This window comes from Macadamia integrifolia, unplaced genomic scaffold (assembly GCF_013358625.1).
Source record: "Macadamia integrifolia cultivar HAES 741 unplaced genomic scaffold, SCU_Mint_v3 scaffold69, whole genome shotgun sequence".
Taxonomy (NCBI): domain Eukaryota; kingdom Viridiplantae; phylum Streptophyta; class Magnoliopsida; order Proteales; family Proteaceae; genus Macadamia; species Macadamia integrifolia.
Genome location: NW_024870513.1, coordinates 603,711 through 616,102, shown reverse-complemented (window position 1 = coordinate 616,102; position 12,392 = coordinate 603,711). Strand labels below are relative to the sequence as shown.

The 12,392-nt window shown below is 38.2% G+C and overlaps 1 protein-coding gene across 3 annotated transcripts in view; it reads right to left on the bottom strand.

Annotated features, from left to right (window-relative positions):
• The window catches only part of LOC122069674 (probable inactive purple acid phosphatase 29), a 42,576-nt gene extending 38,287 nt beyond the window's left edge, over positions 1-4,289 (bottom strand). For 2 of the 3 annotated variants that reach the window (XR_006137512.1, XM_042633738.1), the window contains exons 1-2: positions 3,729-4,289; positions 2,999-3,390 (exon numbers count right to left, since the gene is read on the bottom strand). Coding sequence is in view for 2 of the 3 variants with exons in the window: in XM_042633738.1 (XP_042489672.1) it covers positions 2,999-3,390; positions 3,729-4,050 (714 nt within the window). In the remaining variant the exon portion in view is untranslated. The remainder of the gene's footprint in view (positions 1-2,998; positions 3,391-3,728) is intronic. The other variant, XM_042633739.1, reaches the window with a different exon arrangement.
• Positions 4,290-12,392: the final 8,103 nt, after the last annotated feature.

The following is a 12,392-nucleotide window of genomic DNA, read 5'->3' as shown; positions in this document are numbered from 1 at the left end:
CAGGGTACTACTTGCTTTGGTGGCCATGTATGATTTAGAGCTTGAACAACTTGATGTGAAAACTGCATTTCTTCATGGTGACTTGGAGGAACAGATTTACATGGAGCAGCCTGAAGGTTTCAAGGTGCAGGGAAAGGAATGCACAGAAGGAGGGGATAAACTACAATGAAATATTTTCTCCAGTGGTGAAACACACTTCGATCAGGGTACTACTTGCTTTGGTGGCCATGTATGATTTAGAGCTTGAACAACTTGATGTGAAAACTGCATTTCTTCATGGTGACTTGGAGGAACAGATTTACATGGAGCAGCCTGAAGGTTTCAAGGTGCAGGGAAAGGAAGACCATGTTTATTTACTTAAGAGGTCGCTTTATGGCCTTAAGCAATCTCCTAGGCAGTGGTACAAGCGCTTTGATTCCCATATGATGAAGATTGGCTACACAAGAAGTGAGTATGATAGTTGTGTTTATTATAAAGTGTCAAGTGATAATTCCATTATTTTGTTGATGCTTTATGTTGATGACATGCTCATTGCTGCAAAGAACAAACATGATATAGTCTCTTTGAAGTCTTTGTTGAGTGCTGAATTTGAGATGAAGGATCTTGGTGCCGCTAAGAAGATCCTTGGCATGGAAATCCTTAGAGATAGAAATGCAGGTAAACTTTGGGTAACTCAGAAGAGGTATATTGAAAAGGTGCTAGAGCATTTCAATATGGAAAAGGCTAAGCCGGTTAGCACTCCGTTAGTTGGCCACTTCAAGTTATCTGAAAGGGAATGCCCTACAACACATGAGCTGGTGGAGCAGATGTCTCAAGTCCCTTATGCTAGCACAGTTGGGAGTCTCATGTATGCTATGGTCTGTAGCAGGCCGGATTTGTCTCATGCAGTCAGTGTTGTTAGCAGATACATGAGTAATCCAGGGAAGGAGCATTGGAATGCAATTAAGTGGATTTTCAGATATTTGAGCAAGACTAAAGATATAGGTGTTATGTTCAGTGGCAAGGGAAGCTCTATAGAATTGACAGGTTATGTTGATTCTGACTATACTGGTGATTTAGACAAGAGGAGGTCTACTACAAGGTATGTGTTTACATTGGCCAGTGGACCTATATCATAGAGGGCGATGCTTCAGTCTACAATTGCATTGTCCACTACAGAGGTAGAGTACATGGCAGCAGTTGAGGCTGCCAAGGAAGGAGTCTGGTTGGCTGGACTGGTTCGTGAATTGGGGTTGGAGCAAGGAGGTACAATGTTACATTGTGACAGTCAAAGTGCCATACATCTTGCAAAGAATCAGGTGTTTCATGCAAGGACAAAGCATATTGATGTGATATTTCACAAGATCAGGGAGCTTGTGTCAGAAGGCAGTATTCACTTGAGAAAAATTCATACAGATCTCAATCCTGCAGATATGTTTACAAAGCCAGTTACCATAGAGAAGTTCGAGTCCTATTTAGACTTGATTAATATTACTCATTGCTGAAGATGAGGGATGCACCAAACAGGTGCGGGTTTGTACTTCTAATGAGTTACAATGATGAAATCTACAAATTATCTTTACAGGAGGCCCGACAGAATTCAAGGCAAGGTGGAGATTGTTGGTGTATGATGTCTTGTATTACGTCGCAGTTTAATCCAGGGAGTACTGGTGCAGCACCTAGACAGGCAGGACAAAGGTCCCACTAGCCGGTTAGCGGGCCGTGGGGGTTGCTAGGGGGCAGGAGGCCCCCTGCATAGTAGTGGGTGTAGGAGGGCACAGCCCCCTGCTCGAATTTTTTATTTGAGGGTAATTGTGTACTTTCCGGATTAGGGTTTTTTTCGCTATATATTTGTAGCGAGGGTTTCTTTCTCTGTAATGCAAGCAATACGGAGAGGTGTGAGGAAGAGCGCTGTAACCCTATTCTCCATTGATAGTGAAGCAGGATCTCATCTCACCGGGGACATAGGCAACCTTGCCGAACCTCGTAAAATCTGTGTGCATTGTTTGTTTTGCTTTTCCATTATCTTCTGCACCATTTTAGGGTTGCGTTTCAACAGCAACTGCCATTGGAAGAGCTTGAACCTAAACTAAACCTCACTTTGTATCATGTCCGCACATATTGAGTGCTGTTAAGAGGATGTGAGTAACAACTTTAATCTTTGGCTTCATCTCTACAAGGTTGCCATTAATTAACACTGAGAGAGAGAGCCTAAACTTGCAACTCAATGTTTTGGGGGTTTTACATGGAAGGGTAAAATAGTAAGTTTACCCTTGAGGAAGGGTAAACTTGCCATTTAGAAAATAGCAACCACAACTCGCCACCACTTAACGATTTTGCTCTAACGGAACGGATTTAACAGTCATTTTTTTCGCAAAACAGGGTACGTACTAGATATTTTGGGCAAATTAGGGTGGTATGTCATATATAGTTTAGAAATAAGGGTGGTACAAGATAATTTTTCTAAATAAAAAGAGTAACCCAATACACAAGGCTCCTGATACTGCAGGGTCTAGAAGGGTCAAATGTATGAAGCCTTACTCCCTGCTTCGCAAGAGAGGTTGTTTCCAAGTTTCTAACCTATGACCAACATGATGCAATAGTGTAACTTAACCGTTGCACCATAGGCTCGCCCACTAAATTGCCAGAAATAAATTAGTGTAACATAATCAACATTTTGGATGCCAAGCCATTCACATGCAATTATGTTACTACTTGGAAAGCTATTAACAAAGCAAAGCTGAAAGTTATAAATTAAATGGTGACGGGATCGATTTAGAGTATCCCAACTGTTATGGAAAGAATGGCAGTAATACACCTTCGATCGAACAGCTATGACATACCCTTGATCACTTAAGTAATTCTCAAAATAGTAACAACATTTTTTGCACTTGAGTTTGAAAAATAGAAACGACATTGTTTTCACTTGAGTCGGCTCCAAGGATAACTTATAGGTGATCACCAATAACACAAACAGGAAGTACAGTAACTAACAAATTCGGTAATGTGAAAGGAATACCTGGAGCCGAGAAGAAGTTCGCTGGAACCAAAGCTGTTGAGAAAGTTTGATCCACCCATAGCCAGGGATTGAGTGAACCGTGGAGTAGTCTCCACTGTCTAGAAAGTAGAGATTGAGGACGGACTTATTCTGCATGGTGGAACCCTCAACACCAAAAACCTCGAGGTTGTAATTCCCAAAACCATCGATGGTGTGCGCAGGAGGGTTGAGTCGGGATAAGGTGCCCTTCATGCCAACAATGTGTTTCATCACCCCTTCCCTTGACAGCGAGGATTCCTGGTCGTGGTTCCCCAGCACAGCTGCCCATGGGATTTTGGACGAGATGGCGGGGGCAAAAGCGGCTTCCAAAGATTTTGCTGCATCCGTCGCGTCGGCAGCGTAGATGTTGTCCCCTTTAAGACAAACACAGACAGAAAGAAAGAAAAGACCCGGATAGATCGTTCAGGTTCCTCTTCTACTTCTCGCACGCAGTATACATACAATTTACAAACAAAAAGTAGATTCATTCTGACGGTCGCACCAATTCGCTAAACAGAGTGAATTCGAAATCTTTAATGACTTAAAATTAATATATAAAAAAGAGGGGGGGGGGTGGGGGAGGAAAGAACACTGTTTTTCTATTGGTTAAATGGTCGAAAAACGATGGAAATGTATGGTTGGTAGTGCTCAATCGAGGATGGAAGTGGTACAGAGCACAGTTCACAGACGAAAATTCGTAAGTTCGTAATACCAGTGAAGACGATTAAATCGGGGTTCTCGGCTCGGATCATGCGCTCGATGAAGGCGGTGGTGTTGAGGTCGGAACAACCGGAGAACTGATTGGGAAGTACGTCCACGCACGGGGTGGCCTTCCCATTGGCGTAGTGCATGTCGGCAACTTGTAGGATCTTAAACTCTCCGTTCCTGCCGAAACGCAGAGGCGAAGATGATGACGATGGTGGTGCAAAAGAATTCGATTTCCCATAAGCTCTTGCAATGGTAGAAACAAAGAAGAGGCAGACGAAGAACAAGAAAGAACGGTGTAGTGAAGAAGGTTCCGACTCTGATAACATCTCGGTCCGCAAAAATACGTTATATATACAATCAAAGTCTCAACCCTCCATTTTCGCGGACTCCCTCGAGGACGATAATTGGTTATACGCGGTCGGCTTTGCGAACTGTGGACACCCGGCGGCTCGGATTAAGCTCAGCGGTTCTCCTATATTTCTCTGCCACGGCGATGACAGTATCTAACGAATTTGGATCTGCTCCAACACTGACCTCATTACCTGTCATTTACAAGGACAAAGGGCGAGTGGTAGTGGGACGTTTCACTTTCTTTTAATATTAATCGTCCATTTAAGTTTAGTTTAAATTTAAACTATCTATTAGTTTTTTATATTGCAATTGATACTTAGTTTTAGGGTGAAGAGATGACGGATGTGCTTACTTAACTTGTCTAATATTTTTTTATATTAAAAAAAAAAAATCCAATCTAAACGGACTCCTTCTTCGATTTTGTTGGGAAATCTCAATTCTCTCTCTCTCTCTCTCTCTCCTTGCTTTTTCTTCAACGTTGTTCCTTCTTTCTACAGCCGCCATCATCATCATCATATTCTCTCTCTCTCTCTCTCAAAATAAAATGAGATAAAAAAAAAAATCAATATAACTATTTTCAGACACAGAGCATATGAGAGACTTGGCCACACATATCCAAATATCATATTCATATATTAATCATCAGGGAAGGGATTTGGACAATAAAGTTTGCATGTATGGCAAAAGACAAATTTGAATTTATAAAATAAACGAAACTGTTGAATATTTAGGATTTTATTATTACTTATTGAGTAGATACTATTAACCTATGAGAATTTACCATAGATGCAAATCTTCACTGAAATTGGTAAACAAAACTTCAACCAGACTGGAGAACGGTGATAAAAGAAGAAGAAAGAAGGAACAACCTTGAAGAAGAAACAAGGAGAGAGAGAAAGAGAGGACCGAGATTTCTAAGCGGAATGAAAAGAGGAGTCCGCTTATATTGAGATTTTTATTATTTATTTATTTAAATATTAATAATATTAAACAGAGTTATAACTGTTTACAAGTTACAACTCTGTTAGCAGGATTAATATATTTAACACGTGTCAATCATATTACTTACGCAAACATTCACCGAGCTCTGAACGTTCCGCATTCCTATTTTTCTGCATATACCGCGACCATTTTGTCTACAAAGAAATAAAAATAATATATATGAAAATAAAAAAGAGAGTCATATGTAAGATTAAGGCTATGTTTGGTAACCAAGAGAAGAAATAAAAAGAAAAAAGAATCTAGAAAAGAAAAGAAAATGTAAAAAAATAAAAAGAGTATGTATGTTTGGTTATCAAGAGAAGAAAATAAAAGAAAAAATTCAAAAAAATTTGGATTTTGAGAGAGAGATAGACACATAGGAAATCATTGTGCAATCATTCATTTTTTGTCTTAATATGTTTTCATATTTTCTCCCATTTTCTTGTGTTTTTGTCAAGAAAATTTTGGGGAGAATAAAAGAAAATTTCACAATTCCTAAAAGAAATTTTGAATTTGAAAAGGAGAATCTTCTCTTGAGTGAAGACAGACCAAGTACAAAGAAAAATTATTAATCCCAGGAAAAGAGTACAAAAATTATACTTTTTTTCTTTTCTTTTATTTTATTCTCTTGGCTACCAAACACAGCCTAAATGATCGTACCAATCTCCATTCACAATATAAAGGGTGATAACAAAACCGTTTTGCCCTTGGTTGGATGTTTATGTATCTCTCTCTCTCTTTCGACATAGTGATCACATAACCAGGTAGCGATCGGTAGATGATAAAAAAAATTACTTAATATTAAATTTGAATTCCAAATTACTCATCAAATATTTTATTTGTCTAAATGAAAAATGATACACACACTAACATAGTTACATGGTACCACTACATTGATCATCAGACATTTCAACCGTTCATTTGCATTGTCGATGTAACACATACGATTTATTGCCATTGTGTGGCATCACCCTTCTTGTTCTCCCATTTCCTTCCCATCTCTGATATCCTCGCCGATGAAGGTGTACAAGACGGAACGAAACCTAATAATGATTGACACACTCAAGGGCTAGTACCCCGAGGAACCTAGTCAGCATGGAATGCAATGGCGATAGAGGAAGAGAGATTTAGCTATGGATGGATTAACAGTTGAGATGGTTCCTATCTTATCTAACGGTCACTAAAAACTAAAATGCTAGTGTGTAAAGTTCCTTTATATACCGTTAGTGTAGATCCTCCTCCCTTTACTTAAAACAAAATATTTTGGGTAGATAATATGACTTAATATTGAGTAATCTTATAATTTTCCCACATGATTATCTCTTCACCAATCATCTTGAGACTAATTTTGATAGTTCAGGTGTCTAGATCAACAATATTTTATATCCCATTTAAGATGTAATTTTGTTTTTTGATAGGCCATTTAACTTGTACACACCAGATCAAATAACTTTTTTTTTTTTATATATATAAAACTAGATAAAATAATTTGGAAGGTTATTATAGTATAACCTCGATAATTTTAATGTGATAAAATTAATTTTTTTTTTATCAAATTAACAATATATACGATGGGGATTTAAACCTATAGCGTTACTTTCTTCGTTGGTTCACAAATTTGCTTCTTTCGATTTTCAAATCTAATTGGGCTCACTTGAGACCACTTTAATTAGTGGAGGAGACCAGTCTCTCTTTATTCGTCAGTCTTCTCCAGATCCATTTGAGACCACTTTAATGCCTCGTTTTAGTCAGTCTTGCTCATTTGAAAGTTGAAACTACTTTAATTAGTGGAGGAAACTACGCTCTCTTTAGTTTAAGTCTTTGCCCAGAGGACCCATCATTTTGTACATTGTAGGAGGGTAATATTTGACTACTTCATATATGAAGCCATGAAGGCCTCCACCTTTGCATGATATTAATTGTATTGGGTCTTTCAACCCCACACCATTTGCAAGCAATTAGCTAATTAGAAAAGGACGGTGACCATCATATATATGTCTGCAACCTTTGAGCAAGTTGCACTCTCTCTTTGATTTCGATAAACAGTTTTCGATTTTAAATTGATATCCTTAGGTGAACATACAAGCAATCTGCCATATTAGGGAACTTGACAAGTAGAGAAGGGGAGGGGTGTCAGCGTGGTGGAGGAGTGGTGTCAGCAGCGGTGATCTGGAAAACTCAGTCGTCGAACCTCCGGTGTAGAATCAAGAACCAAGGCTATTGCACATATTGTGATGGATCGATCATCGGAATGGATCGCTGTAATGCCGACGACAGCGGCAATCAACAGGAACTCTCTCTCTCTCTATGTGTTTAACCCGTGTTGATTGCCACTGTCATCATTGCCACTGCCCGCCACCACTGTGAGTTCGTGCTAATCGTCGCTGTCGCCGACGCCGCTACTACCACCACCGTGATCGCTGGTGCTTGATTTGGGAGAAAGGTGAGGCTGAGACTCATTACATGGGTATTTAAGGGACTTCACATTTGGTAAGGTCATTTTCATATTTAAAATAAAATATAGTAGCTGACATCAGCATATAAGGTATATTCCTTAACGGAGACTGACGGTAGGTGGTCTGAGTCTAATTTGGTGAAAGAGAGAGGTGTTTCTATAATACTGGCATTCTCTAGGAGGTGGCGCTGTAAATAACCCTTTTTTTTTTAATACCTATAAGTCAAAGACCCAAGCAACCCTTGAAATTTTTATTAATGAATCAAAAAATAGAGAAGAAGAAGAAGAAGAAAAAAGGGGGGGGGGGGGGGGGGTATCCAGCCTTGCCCCTCAAAATTTAACTCAACCAAAGAGTGATTTGGAATTAATTCTGATAAACAGATAGAGTTGTGCTAATGCCCATTTCGTCATTACTTTTAGCTATGAAGAGAGCGCGCAAGTCATTATCTCAATGTGTGAAGAGATGACCTTGAAGGAGAACATACATGTGGGTGAACATACATGGTCATGGTAAGGATCTACTCTCTCAATATTTCAAATGTTATTGTTTGTCCTTGAAATTGTTAAATTTTATGTGTGTCCAAAGTTTCAAAATATTTTACTTACCAAGATGTTGTGGGTGCGAGTGTGGGTCTACACTTATATATAGGTGTACAGACGCATTCGTATGTGTACAGAGACACTTGTACACATACAAGCACGTGTACATAGATGCTTGTAGACATACATATGTACAGATACACTATAAGTGAAAAGGTATGCTATCTATATAATTTATAGATGGTCTGAAAATTTGACAAGGGGTTTTTAGAAAGTGTTTTTGTTCTTCTCACTCTGTGTTATGTTCTTTCAAGTTTCTGTGTCTGATAATGAGTATAGCCTTCAGACTTCCCTATGTAATCACATATCAGTGTGCACCTTATGTGATTGAGAGTTGTTTTATCTTGGAGGTATAAATGCAATAGTCAACCCGACTGCACAATTAGGGGTGTTTAAAAACCTTAAGGATAGAATCAATTCGATATAATTCGACTCCAATTCTATTTATTTTTTATTCAAGAAAAATGATCAATACGATGCTACAAGTTCTTACATTATCTAGTACAAAGGCATTTTCATATAAATCTTATACTTTTGCCCGTGTTTTATTTTTTTACAAAAATTAAGATTCCAAAGAATATCCTGCAATCATTTAAAAGTAACTGACTGAGATAGAATTGCCCTTGTAACTATAATTTTAGAGGCTCTCTAACTAACTCCAACGGTTATCCTAGAAATAGGCGCCAAAACAATTTTTTTGACCCTATGAAGATATGAAAAGGTTGTCTTACAAACAGGCCACATACTCAGCTCCCACCTAAGGACTTTTTTTTTTTTGGTAGAATGCTCCCACCTAAGACACTTGTAACCAATTGAACTATTTCAGAATTGAAGAAGGTGTCCGTTGAGGTCTTCTTGTAATAGAACCGATAAAATATGAGATGGACTAAAATTTGCAGAAGAACCACGATTAGAATAATCTTGCAATAGAACCATAATCAGAATATTGTTGTCTTAGAATCACAATCAGAACAAAGTTGCAGTAGAACCCGAGTATGAATCGGGTAGAGTCGTGTCAAAGAGATCGATATTGTTTTTAAGATTGTAAACACCGTTATTCTTAATAGTGCAATCTGGTAACTTGTGCTTCAATCCCCAAGATAAAACATCCTTCAGGAATCACATAATTGTTGCCCTTAATTTGTGATTAACACAAGATTCGGATGGCTATGCTCAGTATTGCGTTTGAATGCAAACGCTGACAACGATATGAGATCAATATGTAAAACAATACAGAATAAGATAGAATAAAGCACATAAATTTATTCCATAGTTGAGATATATATAAAAGTGGTTCCCTTCAATAGTTTCTGTACGTAGAAGAATTTAATTTTTTTTGGTGGATGTACGTAGAAGTTTTATCAATACAAGTATGTATGGGTGTGTGGGTATATTGGGGGTATAATAATGTCTTGTAATCCATCGCTTGCAAAAGTGGGCTTATTCTGAAGGATCATTAAGAGGTCAAAGGCCTCGAGGAACTGACAGGTCCATGCAGGGGCTTGGGGGCGGTAACCCTAAGAAATGTTTTTTAGAGATTAATGAGTATTTTGGTAAATTTCTTGTATAGGGTTCGCTATATATTTATCGCGAGGATTCTTTCTTTGTAACCAATCTAAAAGAGATGTTAGGATGAGCAGTTGTAACCCTATTCTCTATTTATAGTAAACCAAAATCTCATCTTACCGTGAACGTACGCAATCTTTCCGAACGACGTAAATCTTTGTATTTGATTGTGTGATTGTTGTTGTGATTTCTATTCATTTCTACATCATTTTAGGGTTCCATTTCTAGTGTGAAACATGAGAGAAGGGATAGTCTCTCTCCTCTAAGGGCTTGGAGTCAATGTGGGACTAAAGCTTCAGAACAAAAAAGACACCCATGGGGCAGGACAAAGACGAACCAGAAAAAAGACAAGTTAAAAACACTTCTGAAAATCCTGCAAAAAATGAAAAGTATTTTAGGTTTCTTGAATGCTTCATGAGGCTCTCAACTTGTCTCCAACAATCAAAGAGAGCAAGACCCTCCACAATGCCAAATCCGTGAAAGATCTCCGATCCCAAATGGACTCCAATGTTACCGTAGCCTTGAAAAAGGTGAAACTCATCAAGGTCTACCCTAGATCGAGCAAACACAATCAATCGAAGCCAGATTGGTGATATTCTCCTTGCAGTTCATCAAAGAAGAAAGAGGTGAGAGGAAAATAAAATTTTGTATTAAAAAGGTAAAATGGTCAAAATACATTAAGGAAGGTAATATGATCAAAATACATTAACGAAGGTTAATATGGGCATTAAACAAAATATGGCAGGACTTAACGGATAAAACATCAATATTATTAGAAAATGGTACCCGTATAAGACCATTGTATGGATGGCAGTATTCCAGTAATGCAATAGAAGAACCTTTGATGCAGAGTTGTTGAAGCAAACGAACCAAGGTGGGTTGAGTCATATCAGAAGACATTCTCCTTAAGGTCTGAAACACCACCTATATCAGTACAAATGAAGATTCCTACGTTTTACCTCCAAGATAAAGCAACCCTGTGATCTATGTCTGATTGTACACAAACTCTAATCCTTTAGGAGAGAATGGCTAGGCTCACTAATCATGGTTTTTAACATTGTTTTATGCAATGGTTCAACAGAGAACAGAGAAGGAGGGGAGAAAAAGAGAGGCAAAAATGCCAAAACGTATATTCTATTCTTAACAGAATACAGAGTATATAGATTCATTTGGGTGCTACCTGTACACTCTACAGAGGCACCTGTCCATGTATAGACACCTCTTTGTATACATACAAACATGTCTATGTATGGACACCTCTATGTATGTATGGGTGGATGTCTACGTACCTATACATATTTGAATTTAAAAATTCAAAATTGGTGTGAGCTCGGCTCGATGCGCATGATTCAAAAGCACCCTAGGATCCCCCCCCACACACATGACAAGGGAGAGTGCCTCTCCAAAAGGCTTGCACCCTTAAGTAACAAATATATATATATATATATATATATATATATGCCCACACTCCCACTCATCTACTTCCAATATGGGACTAAACAACTTGTCCTAAAAGACAAGTCTTTGGCTTTGCTTTTGTGTTTTTTGAATTTTTCATTCAAAACTTTCCTCTAACACTTTTGAGCTCAAGACCCAAAAGTTAAAGTGAAAGTAAAAGTGAAAAAGTAAAACAAGGGGAAATGTCATAATTTTGAAACTTTATAATATAAAATAAATACTTATATTAATACTGCAATTCCCCACAAGTTTCAAAATTCTGATAAAAAACATGTATGAGCTTAATGAACGTATTGGACGTAATAGGACATGTCGTTACAGGTGTTTTTAGGACTTGAACCTGCACTAGATCTGGTGAACTACGCTACAAAGTACGGGTTAAGTCAGACTTCTTGAACCTTTCTTCATCATTGTAGACGACTAGCTTACCAACCATATCCTATAGGTCAACCATATCTTTGATCCCTTTATGAAATGGACTTTTTCCTTTTAATAAGAGTTGGCCTTGTCCCTTATCCTGGTTTTATGGATGTTTAGAAAGTTCGCCTATAAAACTCTCATCGGAAGGCGGTCTCACCCCCTTACATCCACTTAGGTCAGCCCATAGTGTGTACCATAGTTTACACCCCCCCCCCCACTTTTGTGAACTATTGCTGAGTAAGAGTTTAATTCATCTTCTTTTCTTTGTGGTGGTACTACTTTAACGATTTTATAGTAGCACAAAGCAAGTCATCCGATGACTTCGTTTTTACCCTTTGAACCTAATTCAAGAAAAATCCTCTTCACATAGGTTGGGTGTCCATCACATGACTTATGTCACAGGCCTTAAGCTCATTCCTTTAGATAAATCATGTATAATCTTTGTAGGCAATGGCTTTGTGAATATATCCGCTAGATTGCTTTTTGACTTCACAAAGTCGATAGCTATCGAACCTTCACTTATATACTACCTTACAAGACTATGTCTTAGACAGATGTGTTTTTTTTTTTCCATTGTAAATTTTGCTTTTTTGCTTTAGCAATAGCTATCTGATTGTCATAATGTAATGATATTGATGCAATAGGCTTTGGCCACAATAGTACGTCCGCCATAAGATTTTTAAGTCATTCGGTTTCCGTTCCAGCCTTCTTTAAGGCTATGAACTCTGCTTCCATAGTGGAGCCTGTTCCATAGGATCGTTTCACCGATTTCCATGAAATAGCTCCACCCTCTAGTGTGTAAACATACCCACTAGTTGCTAATGATTCGTTTGTATC